The sequence below is a fragment of the Monodelphis domestica genome, chromosome 3, assembly GCF_027887165.1.
Source record: "Monodelphis domestica isolate mMonDom1 chromosome 3, mMonDom1.pri, whole genome shotgun sequence".
Taxonomy (NCBI): Eukaryota; Metazoa; Chordata; class Mammalia; order Didelphimorphia; family Didelphidae; genus Monodelphis; species Monodelphis domestica.
The window spans coordinates 101,459,797-101,476,282 of record NC_077229.1 but is presented as its reverse complement, the minus strand read 5'-3'; the positions used below and the strand labels follow the sequence as shown (position 1 = coordinate 101,476,282).

Below are 16,486 nucleotides of genomic sequence, written 5' to 3'. Positions count from 1 at the left end.
AATTGGAGGGTTAAAGAAGCTGGGATAGGGCATTATGGGTGCATAATGGAATAAGTAATAAATTCTGGTTTATTGTGGAAAGTATAAACCTGAAATTTTTGTGGTGGAAGAGATTGTAGTGTTTAGAGGTTAAGGAAGGGAAAGGAACATTTGAGGATTACTTCTCAACTCAACTAATCCCCATGACTTCAAGGGGAGCAATATCAGGGGAGACTCGCATGATCAAGAGGCAAAAGAGGATAGTTGTTGTGGTCCCAGAGTTAGGTTTCACATTTTTGGTCATTTTACAGCCCACTGTGCACTTTGCAGAGGACACGTTGGTACGAAGTGAAGATGAAGATGAAGCTGAGGAACTGCGACCCCCACCTGGGGAGAGGCAAAGGCTGATCCGGAAAGATACCCCTCATTACAAGAAGCACTTTAAAATTACCAAGCTGCCCAGGCCTGAGGCTGTGGTGGCCTTGCTTCAGGGGCTGTCAGGGGATGGAGAGGGGGAGCTAGCCCCAACAGGCTGTAGCAATGGCCCCCATGCTTCACATGAGCAGAGGCCTCTCCCTTGGGGCCAGCATGCTGAAATGAACAAAGAAGAGGATAATGAACCTGATGAAGAGAAGAATGGGACAGTGCCTGCCCCACCTTCTGTCAAGGTAGGGCCCCAAGGGCCTGGGTATCCTCAGGGAGCTTTTAAGGTAGGGAAGATACTGGAGAGTAGCTGTCATACTGCAGAAAGTCTGAAGGCTGAAAACTTCCCTACTTTTGGGAATTTCACTTCCCTAGACATACCAGGGCTTTTTTTAGGGGGCCTTTTTCCATCCTTAAGAGGTAGAAAGGAACAAGTAGGGTGAAATCTTTCAGCAGTGGGATGCCTCTGCTGTCCCCTAATTATACTGCTGAATGACACAATCTTTTGTACTGATGATCCTTACTCTTCATCCATTTGTTGCCAGTTCTAATATGCTTTTTTCTTTTGCCATAATCTTTGTGATTAGCCTTCCAAGATGATACTGGCAACTAATTGCTTTTTCTCCCCTAGCCTTCTGTTCTTTGACTAAGGATGTGGATTTGGAGGAGTTGGAAGATTAATGTCTATCATAAACCTAACATTTTAGCTGTTAGCTATATGGGAGCAAGAAGGATCACTAGACATATGTTGTCCCATTGATCACTTATTTAGAGATGATCTAGAGAAGACAGAACTATCCCTGTGAGAGCTACTCAGGACTAGTCAGAGAGATCCTTATGTTGGGTTATTCAGAGACATCCTTATTTTAGATTTTTACTCGGCATTAGCTGTAGATATAACCCTGCTCTGGTCACTCAGGATTGCCTGAAACACTTCTTCATATCAATATTTGTTGTCCTTGTCCCTCTTATCCCTAATGATATTGGCAGCATCAACCCCCCATGTTACCAAAATAATCATAGGGGTCAAGGAACCCCAACCTTTCTTTTAGTGGGTCTATTGCTAGGAAATGGGTTTGTGTTTGGATTTTCCCCAATGAAGATGGACAAAGCAAAGAGACTGGAGAGTCAGTCCACCGGTGGAGGAGGGGATTTAGGTCCTAGGACACTGGTGGCTACACTTCACACTCTGGCATGGGTGAATTTGGTGGTTTTCCTTCTCTCCTCTCCTTTCTGCCTTGTGGCTGGAGCTGGTGCTGGAGCAGATAAGGCCCCAAGCAACGTCTCCAGGAATGATTGTGGGCATATGGTGGTGGTGGTGGTGGCGGTGATGGTGCTGGTTTGGGCCCCACTAATCCGCATGCCTCTTTGCTGGTCCTGTCCTAACAGGGGGTGTCGTTTGACCAGGCCAATAACCTGCTGATAGAGCCTGCTCGCATTGAGGAGGAAGAGGTCTGTACTGCTCCTGTTGGGCTCATTCATTCACTCTCCCCTGGACTCCTCACACTGCTTAACTTGCTACCTGGGGTTCTGGCAGGCTGGTCCTATTTCTGAGCATACCATATACAGTGATCTATCTTTTCTTATACTTTTCACCCTCCTTTGTAAATGATCCTCTATCTCCCTGAAATTCTAGAACTAGAAGCAGCTGTTGCAGAGTTGGGTTGTATGTATGTATTGGGGAGCTATATGGGGGAGAGAGGGTCAGCATCCACTTACCCATTATTCAGGTCATAATTTGCTCTCAGAAGTATTATGAGAGTGATTCACTTTAATCCCTTTTTCCTGGGCATTGGGATCAAGTTTTTCTCCTTGAAGCAGGAGTCTCCTTATGATTTTAACATTGGCTTTACCCCAGGGATCTAACTGAGCAGACAGTACAGTCTGAGCCCAATAGCCACTCTTCTGACCATTTGTGTCAAAAACAAAATACATCCAGCTCTCTTCCTTGTTCCCAATCCTCCTTTCATCAGCAAAAAAAAAAAATTATATAATTACAAGCCACAGATCTCAGAGCCAAATTAATCTATGACTTGTATCTTAGCAGAAAGCCCCTTCACAAAATGTCTAATAAGTGGTCATTCAGACTTTGCTTGAAGATCTTTATTAAAATAGGAAAATTAGTCCCCCATGGCTACTAATTTCTTTTTCAAAACTATTTGGCATCATTATATTGTCTAGTCCAAGGAGTAGCAGTGTTTTACCCTAGGAGGACAATGGGATCTCAAAAAAAACTCTTTGTTTTTTTCCAATACTTCTCATTCTTTCTAAATTTCTCTGAAGCATTTTATACTGTTGACTTTGCTCTTTTTCTGGATACTTTCTCTTCCCTTGACTTCAGAGATGATATACTCTTAGCTATTTAGCCATTCCTTCCATGTCTCCTTCACTGGACCCTCATCTTCCTGAACCTTTAAAATGGGTATTCTCAAAGAGTCTATTCTTGGGTCTATTATTTCTCTATACTCTATATCTTGGTAATCACATTGATTCTTCTGGTTTCAAGTACCAGTGACATATGGATGACTTCCAAATTTTTGTCAGCCCTTATTCTCTTCTGAAGTTCTTACCTTCATCTCTAACTATTTACAAGACATCCTCCACCTTCCAGATGTCCTCACTTTCACTTCAAATTACGTATGTCTAAATCCCAAGGACATCATCTTTCCCCCCAGCCATGCTTCTCCCAGCTTCAGAATTTCTGTCTATGGTACCATTATTCACACAGTATTCCATGTTTGAAATTTTGGCATTTGTTTTATTCCTCTGTCACCTTTCCTATCCAATCAGTTACCTTACCTAGGCCCTCTCTAACAGATCCCACAATTATAGCACTTTTGCATCTTCATGTAGCTTTTTTTGCCTCCTCTCCAAGGCATATAACACCTAATATTGTATGTTGTAGTTATATATGTTTGTATGTTATCCAAGACTGATCTTTGAGCTCCATAAGAGCAGGGAAATAACTAATCCAACCTAGTATCTCCCCCAATACCTAACACAGTGCTCTGCACAAGCTAGCTGATTAAGTATTTCCTGAATTAAATTCACCACCTCATTTATTTCATCAACCAAATTAAGAAACAAATACATTTTAATGCAGTGTAAAAAAAAAATCTTGAATTTCAAGCTGTGTTCTTAATAGGGAATTTCAGATCTAAGTTTTTAATTCTGCTCTATTTACCTTAATGATCTGATCAGGCTTTTTACAAGGTATAACTACTTCTTTTCATACACTATTTGTGCAGGACATGTTGCTAAATTTATTTGAGGGGCAGAATTTGAGCTCTGTGGGCATGCGTGTGTTAAATACTTTTTTGGGTGGTTAGTCCAGACCTACGTTTTTTATCACTATAGCTATCTCTTTGCCAGGAACTCTCCCTTGGTCAATGCAGGTCTGCACCTACCCTGTCATTTATAGTCTTTTTTAAGAATTGCCTGGGGTTATGAGATAAGTGACTTATCCAAGGTCACTCAGTCATTTCTCTGTCTCTTAGAGACCTAGCTTTAAAAGTCACACCACATTAAGATCTAATTCTTAGGGATGTTCCTGGGTGTTGCCCATCTTTATTATACATCCTTACTCTCTCCCTACTTTGTTTAATTCAAAAAACATACTGGAAGACCAGTGAGGAGGAAGGAGCTAAGTAAGAGGGGAGGGGAAAAAAGCTCTTTATTTCCTTAACTTTTCTATATCTCTTAGTCATCTCTTTAGCCTATTTCCCCTTACATTAGCTTTTTTGAAGTCAGCTTTTAAATGTGATAATTATTTTTTTCTAATTGGAAGCAGAAGGCTAACATGCAAAAATAAATAATAAATTGGGTAAACAAGCATTTCTATATTCAGCTATATAATTGGAAGTTTAGATCCTTAAAATTCTGTCTAGGGTCACTGTCCTGTCCTTTCATTAATGTAACCTTCTTTCTTCCCTACCCCATCCAAATCTCTTTTCATTCCTACAATTATTGCTTTTTCTCTTTTCATGAGTGTTCACTGAATTATTGTCCTGTGTTCTATCAACCTAGAGTTACTACCACCAATCTCCTACCCTTTATCCTTGCCCCTTACCCAGAAACTACTACCCATGAGATGTTCCATTCTAAAGTTGATGCTGAACAGGTTCATTAAAGTCTTTGGTTTTCTTGTTGGAGAGGAGAGTAATTTTCATTTTATTCCTATTTTCCTATTCCTATTTTCTAAGTTGGGTGCTTATAGAAATCTTTTGTCCTGATCTCTTGCCCCCTTTTCCTGATTACATTGTATTTGTATCTTTGGGTCTATCCTAGACTCTTCTCCCTCTCCCCTTCCCAAGATGAGCTTGTATCCGGTTTAAAGGAGGCAAATCTACATAATTTTTTCCTTAATCTCTTTAATTTCCTAGTTCTCTGTTAACTATGTTTTCCTTCTGTAGGATTTGATCTGTTCTTAGACTCTTAAGTTTGTTCTGGTTTTCCCTGTTTGAGTTTTAGCTTTAAAATTCCCCCCACCTCTTATTTGGAGATGCTCCTGAGGAAAATTTGACACTTTGGGTTCCCATTTGTCTCCTTTTCTGGGTGTGGTCTATGCATTATACTTCTGTGCTTCAGTTCAAGACTGGAGAAAGATGGAATATTTCAGAAGGTAAATGAAAATGAGTTTTGGAGACTTGAAAGGGAGAAATATCTTGTGGTCCAGCAGGTAGAGAAGAACATGGTTGGTAACTGGGAACCTTAAAGCATTTTTGGGAAAATAAGCTGAGGGGATACAGAGTAAGCACAGGTCTAGGAGTAGTGGGTCTTAAGTTAGGAAAGCCTTAGTTCTCCCGTAGAGTGTACATTTCTCTGTTTATTCTAGTACAAGTTCTGAGATGGGAAAATGAGGGACCTTGCAATGGGCCAAAAGTTGACCTCATAACTGCCTAAGTATTATGGGGGAGAAGGGAGGACATTCCATATCAAAAGTGCCTTTTGTCTATCATGGCCCTGCAAGAATTCAGCAAGTAACATCATAGTTTTGTAAGCTTTAATGAGAAGGGGAGTGTGTGTGTGAGAGTATGTATATGTACTTGTGTGTGTGTGTGTGTGCGCGCGCGCGTGTGCGCACATATAGTGTGATGCAGGGGTGTGGGGGCTTTGATTAAGGTGTGAATCAGTCACCCACTCTGCAATAGTCATTAGGTTTATCTACTTTGAGCTTAGGGAACCTCCCTGTATAGATCCCTCTGCCAAGATATAATCATTTTTCAACTGTCATCTCTACTCTGTTCATTCATTTCTCTTTATTTCTACCACTCCTTGGTTCTTCCCTATAAGATCTCCCTTGCTTGAAGACTCCTAGCTCCTAAATCACTGTTACCTCCTTTCCTTCAACCCCTTTCTTTACTGCTTTCCACATCCTCCCCTTGCTTCCCAAACCATGTGGATGGAGCTCCTGGCCTCTGTGCAGGTAGCTCTTGGCTCACTCTTCCAACTTCTGGAGGCCTTAGTTAGTGCTTTGCCCAGAGGAGTTGAGTGGAGAGTCCCAGGCCTAGGACTTCCAGTCCTTCAGCTCCTATATATCCACAACTCCCCTTGCTAGAGGGTGGCCAAGGTGAGAGGCTTGGGGGAGGAGAGGGATAGAGGGAGATCCCAGTCATGTGGGTTTGGAGAAGAAGGTCTTTGTCCAGGGGAGCCACTGTTGGGATAGTAGATGATAACATTAAGTATAGGATGGTTCACAGGTGTCTGGAAAGGGAACTGCATGCCCCGGGTAAAATGTACTAGACTTATAGGTTCACATGTTACCAAGATGCAAATTCCTCCCCACACCCATATTGCTAACACTGAAAAGGCCCCATCTCCTGGCCAGGTCTCAAGTCTTCACATGCATATACACATGCCTTGCTTCCCTTCCAGTACCTTTTCTTGCTGTATGTAACCTCTGCCTGTCATTCTGCTTCCAGCTGACACTAACAATCCTGCGGCAGACAGGTGGCCTGGGGATCAGCATCGCAGGGGGGAAGGGCTCCACCCCATACAAGGGAGACGACGAGGTAAGGGAGGCCTGGGCTTTCTATCTGTGATCTGTCTTGGGCAGGTGCATAGGACCCCAAAGGCCTCCTTCTGTGACCACCCCCTTGCTTCTCTTAGCCCCTTTCCTCTGTTGTATCCTCTGCTTCCTCCTGCTAAATCTTTTATTCCCTTCTTTGATTTTTCTCCTTTCCCTCTATAAACACCCAAAAACATTTTGCTATCACTTAATAACTTAGATTCAATGTCTCTAGAACTTGAGGCCGAGGTCTTTTTTTTTTTTTAACAATATGCTGCCTTCATTTTTTTAATTAAACCCTTACCTTCCATCTTGGAATCAATACTGGGTATTGGTTCCAAGGCAAAAGAGTGGTAAGGGCTAGGCAATGGGGGTTAAGTGATTTGCCCAGAGTCTCACAGCTGGGAAGTGTCTGAGGTCTGATTTGAACCCAGGACTTCCTGTCTCTGGTCCTGTCTCTCAAACCACTGAGCAACCCAGCTTCCCCCTCTGCCATCATTTAGAAGTGTGTATATGGTGTGTGCTTTGCTAAGATTCCACTTGTAACCACAAAGTCTCCATACCACTTAAAGCCACAAAATCCTTTCCTTTCTCTGAAATGTAGCTTTTTTTTAAAACACCTAAAAACATTGAATAAGATACTATATTTTAGATTAACTTTTTTAAAATTTAAATTAATTAATTTAATTTCTAGGCCTGGCTCTCAATCCACTGAACCACCCAGCTGCCCCCATAGATTAACCTTTAAAGAAATGCCTATGGTATAATGTAGTACCTTTAACTTTTACTTTATGAACTCACCTTGAGTTTTGGCTTGACCCTTCTTGGAGGTTGTCCTTATCCCTCAGAATCCAGCCATTTCCTTAATCTTCCCCTGGAAGTCCTGACCATTCTAAAACAGAGCAAGGCAAAAGACTTTATTTTCAGGATTAACTAAAATATTTTGAGCAACTGCCCCAGGAGAATGTTCTCTCTTGTACCCTGCCTTCTCTTATGATGAAGGAGAACAAGTGAACAAAGCCATGGTAGCATCTCTGCCAATATCAACAGAGTCTGATGATTAGGTCCCTTATTTTAGAAAGATTTTCAGTTGCTTGGTTTTCTTACCTTTTGAGAAATTGTTCTTCTAATTTCTGCTTAATACCTTGCCTCCAAGCAATGACTTTTTCTCCTTTTGCAGAATTTGCTTCTAGCAATACTATAGTGCACAGTTGTTCACATCTAACTTTGCAGAACATTTTTTAAAGAGCCTTAAGAGTAGCTTACACAAACCAGAATTATTTTCAACATGTTTTCAAGGAGATAAGAGGCTTAATCTGGTTTTGTGACATTTCCATCTCTTCTAACATCTTTGACTGCTCAAAGAAAGCTAGTAGAGAAGCCTAAAAAGACAGTACGGAGTGATATGTGACAGTGGCATGGACTAACTGAAACCTTCCCTCCCCATTTCTACATATATTGAAGTGTGGCCTTCTCTTCTTTACTCCTAGAAGATGACCCCATTCCCCAATCCACTTTTCTATTTTCTTCAGGGCATATTCATCTCTCGAGTGTCAGAGGAAGGTCCTGCTGCCCGAGCTGGGGTTCGAGTAGGAGACAAGCTACTAGAGGTGAGAGATGTATATGTGAAGGGTAAGAATATGAATGAGTATACTTCTCAGTACAAGCATATAACTGAGTGCATGCCTGCATGTTCATATGCATGTGGTGTTCTGTGTCTCTTTTCATGTCTTTGGGTCTTCATCTATCAAATGTTTCCTGACACCTGCATGCTTGAGCATTTTTGTTATGCTCTTATTTTGTAGGAAACAGAAATGTAAAATACCCAGTCTCTTCTCTTGGAGAGCTCCAGATTTGTAGGGGACTTATGATCAAGGCATTACAACACTTTGAGAATCCACTGTTGATATGGGAACTAGCTACAAATGCTATGAGTTTTAGGAGGGAGTTCTGTTGGACTAGAGGAGTGAGGGGAGAGCTTTAAAAGCTGAATAATTATGGATAACGAAAGCTAACATTCATGTAGGGCTTTAAGGTTTGCAAAGTACTTTATGTATAGTATGTCATCTGATCCTCATCAACAACCCTGTCAGATAGGTGCTATTTTTATTCCTAGTTTACAAATGAGGAATTTTGGCTCAGAAGTTGTGTCCCATAGTGGATGCAGTGCTACACTTAGGAAAATGTGAGTTCCAATCATTGTTCTTTCAGGAGCTATATCTCTGGGTAAGTAATTAACTTCTCTGAGTCCCAATACCTTCAAGGATAAAACCATCTGTATTACAGGGTTGTTGAAAGCTTGAATGAGAATATAAATGAAGTGCTTTGTTGACTTTAAAGCTTTATTTAAATGTCAGCTGTCATAACTCTTGTTGTCCTCCATTGAGCTATATATTTTGCAGGTCTGAAGGACAGTATAAATGTAAAGTTAAGTGATTTGTTAGGGTCACACAGATAACCCAGGGACTGTAAGGAGGGTGTTTTATTCATTTAAAAGACATCCTGAAGAGGCAGCTAGGTGACTCAGTGGATTGAGAGCCAGGCAAGACTTAGTCCTGGGTGCAAATTTGGCCTCAGATATTTCCTAGCCATGTGACCTTGGGCAAGTCATTTAACTCCCATTGCCTAGCCTTTATCACTCTTTTGCTTTGGAACCAATACTTAGAATACACATTCTAAGACAGAAGGGGGGGGGGTGTTTTTTTTTTAAGGACATGTTGGATTTAGTAGGTTATAAACTCACTAGGAATCACAGGTGTGATATGGAAGCCAAAAATAAGTGTAGTTTTAGATGATATTGAGGCATCAATCTAGTTCTTAGGAGGAGATAGTATCACTGTTCTCTGTCCTGGTTAGAATGCATTTGGAGTATTGTGTTTACTTCCAAGGGCCATGTTTTAGGAAGCATGTTGATAAGTTGGGATGACTGGGATGATGAAAAGCTTTGTGATTATGCTATAATAATATTGGTGGGAAGAATGGAAAATGTCTAGCTTGGAGAAGAGAAGGCTCATCAACATTATAGCTGCCTTCAATTATCTAAAGGACTGTTATGTAAAAGAGAGACTAATTTTCTGTTTGACCCTAGAGTGGTGAACAAGAAACAAGAAGTAAAAGTTACAGGGAAAGACTGAACTCTTGTCAGAAAATTTTTCCAACAATTTGAGCTATTGAAAAGTCTAATGGACTGATTAGGGAATTAACAGATTCCCTTTCATTTTTGCTTTACGAGCAAAAACTGAATGACTACTTACCAAGTATGTCAGTTATGCTGTAAAAGAGATTTTTGTTTAGGTTCAGCTTAAACTAACTGTATGGGTCCTAAGGTTCCTTCTAGTTTGAGATTCTGTGACTCTGTTTTTATAGGCAATAGTAATTGGGTTCTGGAGCAGAGTAGTAGTACAAAATTGGGCTCTAAATTAATTTAATATGTCTATGATCTGTAAGATGAAGGGCTAGAAATTATTTTAAAACTCTTGTAGTTATTTAGGAATATGATAAGAAACTGGTCTTGGGTTGTAGAAGTGGGAAGTGGTTGATGAAAAAAACATTCTGAAGGAGGAAAAAATGATAGGATTAGATGAGAAGTTGCATATAGGAGATAAAGCCAAAGGCTACTTCAAGGTTTCTAGTCTGGGAAATAAAGAATAACAGTGTTACTGAAAGAAATGGGGTAGTTTCCCATTTCTATATCTCTGCTTGCTTCTCTTTCTCTTTTGCTGTTTTCTCAAACTCTTCCCAACTTTTTTATTTAGGTAATCCCCTAATACACAAAGCCCTTCCAGTTTCTGCTTATAGACCTTTAGTGAGGGGGAACCTGTTCATTCCCAGGGTAATGTTACATTTTTCAGTCATCAGAAAATTTTTCTAGGATTTGAAATCTGCCCATTCAACGTATATCTTTTCTTGCTCGTTCTCAATTCGTGACCTTTTATTCTCTCAAGGTCCTGCTCGCGTCCCCTCCTTATTTTTCTCTATACTCTTCACCTCAGAAACCTTATCTGTTTGTTCTCACAACTCCATTTGTCACAGCTACAGAGATTTTTTTTTTCCAGGTGCCTGTCTTCAGCCATGATCTTTCACCCAAACTTCATACTCTCATCTCTAAATTTTTATGGGTCATCAAGCCAGTTAACAGACTTGTGTTTATTATGTATAAGACACAGAAGAACCAGAGAACATCATAAGGGCACAGAAACTCTTTTTTTTACCTTTTTGTCTCCCTGGCACATAACCTCCATATAGGCTTTGGGTGATTAATAAATGGTTGTTCAAGTTGACAATTGCTATTGGGGGCTGTGAGATCATGTACATTTAGAGCTCAGTTTTGGACACTGAATTTGAGATTCTGGTGGAACATTAAAATGAAGGCGTCATATAGACTAAGTGAGAAATGCATATAGCAGTGATGGCGAAACTATGGCACAGGTGCCAAAGGTGGCACATGGAGGGCTTTCTTTGGGCATACAGCCACCTTTTTCCCCACCTCCACAGTTTGTTACTAGAAAGACAGAGGGACTCAGGTACCAGGAGGAGCTGCTCCCCTCCCCCTCTCCACTCTGCCTGATGATATTTTTTCACATCCTTTCCCCCACCTCAGCAGCTTAATGGGAACTCACAGTGGGTAAGGTGGGTGGCTCACAGGCAGCAGAGCTGGAGGGGAGCAGAGAGCTCAGGCTACTTCTCTCCCCCCTCTCTATATTCACTTCACCCACCCCTCTGCTCAGCAACTCAATGGAAGCACTTTCTCCCTCCACTGTGTTGGGTAAGGAGGGGGTGTGGGGCACATCTAGCACAAGGGTGGGGCAGCACTCTGTCTCTAAAAGGTTTGCCATCATTGTTCTATAGGCAGGTCTATAGCTCAGAAGAGGTTGGGGCTGGAGATAAAACATTTGGAATTCATGTTCAGGCAGGTGAAAAAGACCTAAGGCTCAATCTCTAGAGAGAAAAGAAGAGAATTGAGTGCATTTCTGAAAGTTCTATATATTTGAGCAAGGTGGTGAATCCAAGGAGGCAGATAAGGGATTAGCAGTTCAGAAAAAAGTCACAGCAGATAAAAAATTAATTACAGGTCAGAGAACCAAAGCTAAATAGAGACCAAAGTCAAGTAGAGATCAAGAATGAAGACTAAAAAAAGGTCATTGAATTTGTCCCTTAAGAGGGTATTGGTTCTGTATTTCAACATTTCATCTGTCTGTATTGTCTTTGCATTTACTACTTTCAGTTGCTTCAGTTCAGATGGGTTTTTTCATCAGATGATTATATATATTGATCTTTCTTGAAGGGATATCATTTTACTTTTTAAAATTTAAGAAAATGAAAATGTAATTGAGAATTTCAAATGATACTATAATTGTTTACTTCTGGAAAAGTTGGAATTTGGAAGAAATGGATTTATTATATTATATTTAAGAAATATAACAAATATTAAGGTTTGTGGTATTGACAGAAAAGATAATGACCAGAATAAAATCAGAGTTGGTAACAGCAAGCTGCAGCATATTGTTTTAGCCATTTTGTTACCTTTATTATCACTAATGGATTATAGAACATAGAGATTATATCCCATGACATCATGAATCTTACATGAACACAATGTCCTAGACTGACTAATCCTTGTTTCTTTTTAACTACCATATAGGAATGGTCTTGCAATATTCTCTTGCTTCCTCTGGAGAATACCAGGTCAAGCCTATTCTCCACCCACAGAATAACTCAATACTGCTTCCTTTCCTTTCTAAATATCTAATTTCCTTCAAGGCCCAACTCTGCTTCCCTATTAGGTCTTCCTTGATCTCCCCAACTGCTAATGCCTTCCACTTAAAATCATCTTTTTTTTTTCTGTTTTGTGTTTTGGCAAGAAAACCTTCTCTATCATGTTTGAGAACCCGTCAGTAAAAGGTTTATTCTGTACATTATTACACAAACCTAGAGACAAAAAGACTTCAGATGACACATAGAGATGTATGCCTGTCTCTCTGGAACCAGTGGGCATCTGAATACAGGAGATTTCTTAAAGGTACTTAGAATATACAGTATACATGATGCCAAATTTATAGCTGGTCAACCATTGAATCATTGGCCTTGGAAGCAGTTTGTTGTGTTTCAGAGGAAGGAAAAAAAGAAATAATTGAACTAAGTGTAATCTAAGTGGGATGGTAGGGAGTGGAAGGCAAATGCGAAGATTGAAAGGTTTCAGTAGATTGATGAGTGGTCTCACTCTCTATGTCTGTTCTTCTTTGACGTCCCTTTTGCCCTTCTTCCCACAGGTGAATGGTGTGACCCTACAAGGGGCTGAGCACCATGAGGCAGTGGAGGCACTTCGGGGTGCAGGTGGAGCAGTGTTGATGAGAGTCTGGCGGGAGCGAATGGTGGAGCCAGAGAATGCAATCACCGTCACTCCTTTGCGTCCTGAGGATGACTACAGTCCCCGGGAGAGGAGGGGGAGTGCCCTTCGTCTGCCTGAGCCTTCCAGCCCCACTTGCCCTCCTCGGCAACGACATACTACCTTTCTAGTCAGAAGTGAAAGAGGCCTTGGTTTCAGTATTGCTGGTGGCAAAGGCTCCACACCCTATCGAGCGGGAGATGGGGTGAGGAGATAGAATGCAGGTTAAGGGATGAGATGAAATGAAAGGCTGGGATAAGAGTAAAGGCCAAGGTTAGAGTTAAGGACTGTTAGGCGAGAAAAAAGAAGATGAAGCTGAGGAGAGGATAGAGACTTTTTCTATATTTCCATGGAACTCAATTCCTGAGCTGAGAATAGCTCTAGTGACATTGGATCCTCCTTCCCCACCCTCAGTGGTATTTTGGGACAGTGATTCAGTGATAAGACTTTCTCAAAGCTCTTACTTGGGGGTAGTCTGCTAGGGAGGCTGGGAGGGAAAGGACGGACTAAAAAGAATCTGAGCAGGTAAAGGTAAGGAGAAAGATGGCTTCTAAGGTTCCTTCTAATTGTGAAGTCGTATGAGCAGAGAGTTTGTGAGAAGTTTAGAGCAGGGTCTAACCATTCTATCTTCTGCCCAGGGAATCTTCATCTCAAGGATTGCTGAAGGTGGGGCTGCCCACCGGGCAGGCACATTGCAGGTTGGGGACCGAGTAATTTCAGTGAGTGGCTAGATCTCAGATGATTGGGATCTCTTCTTCCCTCAAAAATTGCACATGGGCTCTTGTGTAATCTCAATCTGTGTGTGTCTCTCTCATATGCTCTTTCTCTGCTTTGGGAATTGCAGGATTATGGAGTAGGGGTGTGGCTGTATCAAAGGGCTGAACCAGCCCAGTTTGGGGGGGAGGTCTGTTGGAACCTCTGTGGCTAGCCAGGGTGGTAAGAGCTGGGACTGTCTCTTCAGCGCTGCTTCTGTCTGTTCTGGCCCCTGCACAGGGATGTGGGTTCAGGGATAGCTGTCTTGCTTCTCTGGTCCCTGATCCCTGTCCCTGGGGGCAACTCTTCTAGATCAATGGGGTAGACATGACAGAGGCCAGACATGACCAGGCAGTCGCACTGCTTACTGCTGCCTCCCCTACCATCACGCTGCTGCTGGAACGAGAGGCTGATGGGCCTCTCACCCCTGCTGCACCACTCAGCTCCCCTCTACCCCCCAGCCCTGTCACACCCATGGCAGTTGGGGAGCCTGGGCCCCCTCCCAGCCTCATGGCCACCACTCTAGAAGGACCGTATCCTGTGGAGGTGAGGAGCCCCCTATTCACCCCCTTCCCTGTTTCCTAGTCCCCACTTACCTTCCTTTCTCTACATATACATTTTATTTTCTATTTCCCTTCCCCTTCCCCCTGCCTAGTGTTTCCCCTTTACTTCTCCCACTAAAGGAGTCCTTTATTCTTTCCTTTCTATCCTGTGAAATTTTTTAAAACCTCCTGGGACCATCTCTATTTATGTACTTAGACCAGGATTTTGTCTCCTGTAGTCTGGGGACACCATGTTTGTTCTTCTTCACATACCCATCCAAGTCAAAGATGTCACCACACATCTCTGACTGTTAGTAGTTCATAGTGATCCGAGGATGTTTCTAAATAGTTTTTGAATCTCTATTTTCAACTGGTACTGATACTCAGTATAATTAATTACATAAATTTACCCTCTAGTGTGTGATTTAGGACTTCCTGTTGTTTGACCCCAAATCTACCTTCCATCATGTATAGGAGGGCATAACCCTAATATCTGAAATTTAATGTATAAGCTTCTCCTTGGCCTTCCAGATTTTATAGACATAGATGCACTCTTAGCTTTGGCCTTTCAAGATTGAAAGGGCCCACATTCTTCAGTCTGTCTTCATATGTTCTTGTCCTACCTACTATTTCCCTCACTTATGTCCAAATCACCTCAGCTTCCTTGGAACTGCCTTAGGTAGCCCTGTGTGTGTGTCTGTGTCTGTCTGTGTGTGTGTGTTTCAGGGTTTTTTTTTTTTTTGAGGTTTGGAAACCAGACCTACACAGAGAATCCTTGTTGTACGAAGGCCAAAAGATATATCTATTCCCTTTCCCTTCCTTGTAGTGCCTAGCATTTTTGATCTAAGTCCTATAGGCTGATGATCTTAGGGAAGCAGCTCCAAGTTGAGGATTGGGAAGCATAGTCTCAAAACTGCTATTAATTAGTTCTGAAACCTCTTTGAGCAAGTCACTCATTTCAGGTGCCATATCTCTGAGGAGCTCATTATCTCTGAGAAGAATGAACTGAATGGTCTCTATGATCCTTACCAGTTCACCATAGCTCTGATGCCAGAAGTTTCTGGTGGTTACTAAGGTCCATCTTATTTATAACAACAAGCAGAGTCTTTTATCCTATAAGTAATTTGGAAGATATCCCCAAATAGCTTACCCTACAGTATACCAAATTGAGGTTTCCTTGCCATCATTCTTAAACTCTTTCACCTAACTTCATCACTTTGTATTGATGTTTATCCCCACTGGGTTAACATTTCACTTCGAAGAGCTTATTGTCATCCACAACCCTGGAGATTTCATTGTGTAGTCTCTGCCAGATTATTTATAAAAATAAATCTTGCTTATTTTTCCCTATCCAGAGAAAGTTCAGACTCCATAATGTACATCTAGCCTTTTGTTTCTATAAAAGTCCTATCAAGGTGTGAACTTTTCTTAAGTTTTTGATCCCTACCTTTCCTTTGTTTTATGTCTCCAAGACAATTCCCTAGCTCTGACAAAAAAGCCACTGTGCTCTATACTTACCCCATCATAATTTCTTCCTTGCCTCTTCAATATCTCCAGGAAGTTTCCCTGGTGAAGGCTGGTGGGCCTCTGGGGCTGAGTATTGTTGGAGGCTCTGACCATTCCAGCCACCCATTTGGGATCCAAGAGCCTGGTGTGTTCATCTCAAAGGTATAGTGGTACTGGGGGGGGAAGGGAACAAGTTGTATCTGTGGCTATGGGAGGTGGGGTTGTATTTCATTCCTCTTTCTCTATCGGGAATACTCTTTCCAGGAAGCCTTATCATTGATGCCTATGTGATGGGGAGATAGTGTTTGCATACAGTGGATATATATGTTATGTGTATGGTTGTACGCTGCCTGGGTAGAGGGATATCTGAATATGTGTTTGCTAAAGAAACAGAATATCTAGAAACTGAAACTAGAATAAAGGAGGTAAAAAAAAAGCCAGCACATACCATTTGATACTCCATTCAGCCAGGCTTGTACAAGTATTTTTCCTCTTCCTACTTTTTGTCATCCAACTCTAGCTGGCTCTCCCATCCCATAGGACATCCTGCACTGCCCTGTACCTCTTCTGTTATGTTTCTGCCAGGTGCTTCCTCGGGGATTGGCTGCTCGAAGTGGGCTTCGTGTGGGTGACAGAATTCTGGCAGTGAATGGGCAAGATGTTCGAGGAGCTACACATCAGGAGGCCGTGAATGCCCTACTCAGCCCTACCCCTGAGTTGTGTCTGCTAATACGGAGGGATCCTCCCCCACCAGGCATGAAGGCATGTATCTCTAACCAGGCTATGTTGGACCTGGGGCAGAGGGCTGTTTGAGAGCAGAAGAGAGATTTTGTTGGGTTTGGAGAGATGTGGTGGTATACACTACCTTCAAATGGTGACAGAGGGCTTCTT

General features: G+C 41.9%; 1 protein-coding gene and 1 long non-coding RNA gene across 45 annotated transcripts in view; one reads left to right on the top strand and one right to left on the bottom strand.

Annotated features, from left to right (window-relative positions):
* The window catches only part of SCRIB (scribble planar cell polarity protein), an 81,758-nt gene that overhangs the window by 33,149 nt on the left and 32,123 nt on the right, over positions 1 to 16,486 (top strand). For 35 of the 44 annotated variants that reach the window (XM_056822833.1, XM_056822837.1, XM_007488684.3 and 32 more), the window contains exons 15-23: positions 291 to 647; positions 1,792 to 1,854; positions 6,324 to 6,413; positions 7,942 to 8,019; positions 12,679 to 12,999; positions 13,433 to 13,513; positions 13,860 to 14,093; positions 15,647 to 15,757; positions 16,181 to 16,357. In XM_056822833.1, the coding sequence (XP_056678811.1) occupies positions 291 to 647; positions 1,792 to 1,854; positions 6,324 to 6,413; positions 7,942 to 8,019; positions 12,679 to 12,999; positions 13,433 to 13,513; positions 13,860 to 14,093; positions 15,647 to 15,757; positions 16,181 to 16,357 (1,512 nt within the window). The remainder of the gene's footprint in view (positions 1 to 290; positions 648 to 1,791; positions 1,855 to 6,323; positions 6,414 to 7,941; positions 8,020 to 12,678; positions 13,000 to 13,432; positions 13,514 to 13,859; positions 14,094 to 15,646; positions 15,758 to 16,180; positions 16,358 to 16,486) is intronic. The other 9 variants (XM_016432004.2, XM_056822853.1, XM_056822849.1 and 6 more) reach the window with 4 other exon arrangements.
* On the bottom strand, positions 52 to 16,182 carry LOC103103137 (uncharacterized). The gene is made up of 4 exons (XR_465619.3): positions 16,044 to 16,182; positions 15,608 to 15,768; positions 7,211 to 7,301; positions 52 to 570 (listed from the first exon to the last, which is right to left on the bottom strand). It is a non-coding gene; the product is annotated as an uncharacterized LOC103103137 (long non-coding RNA).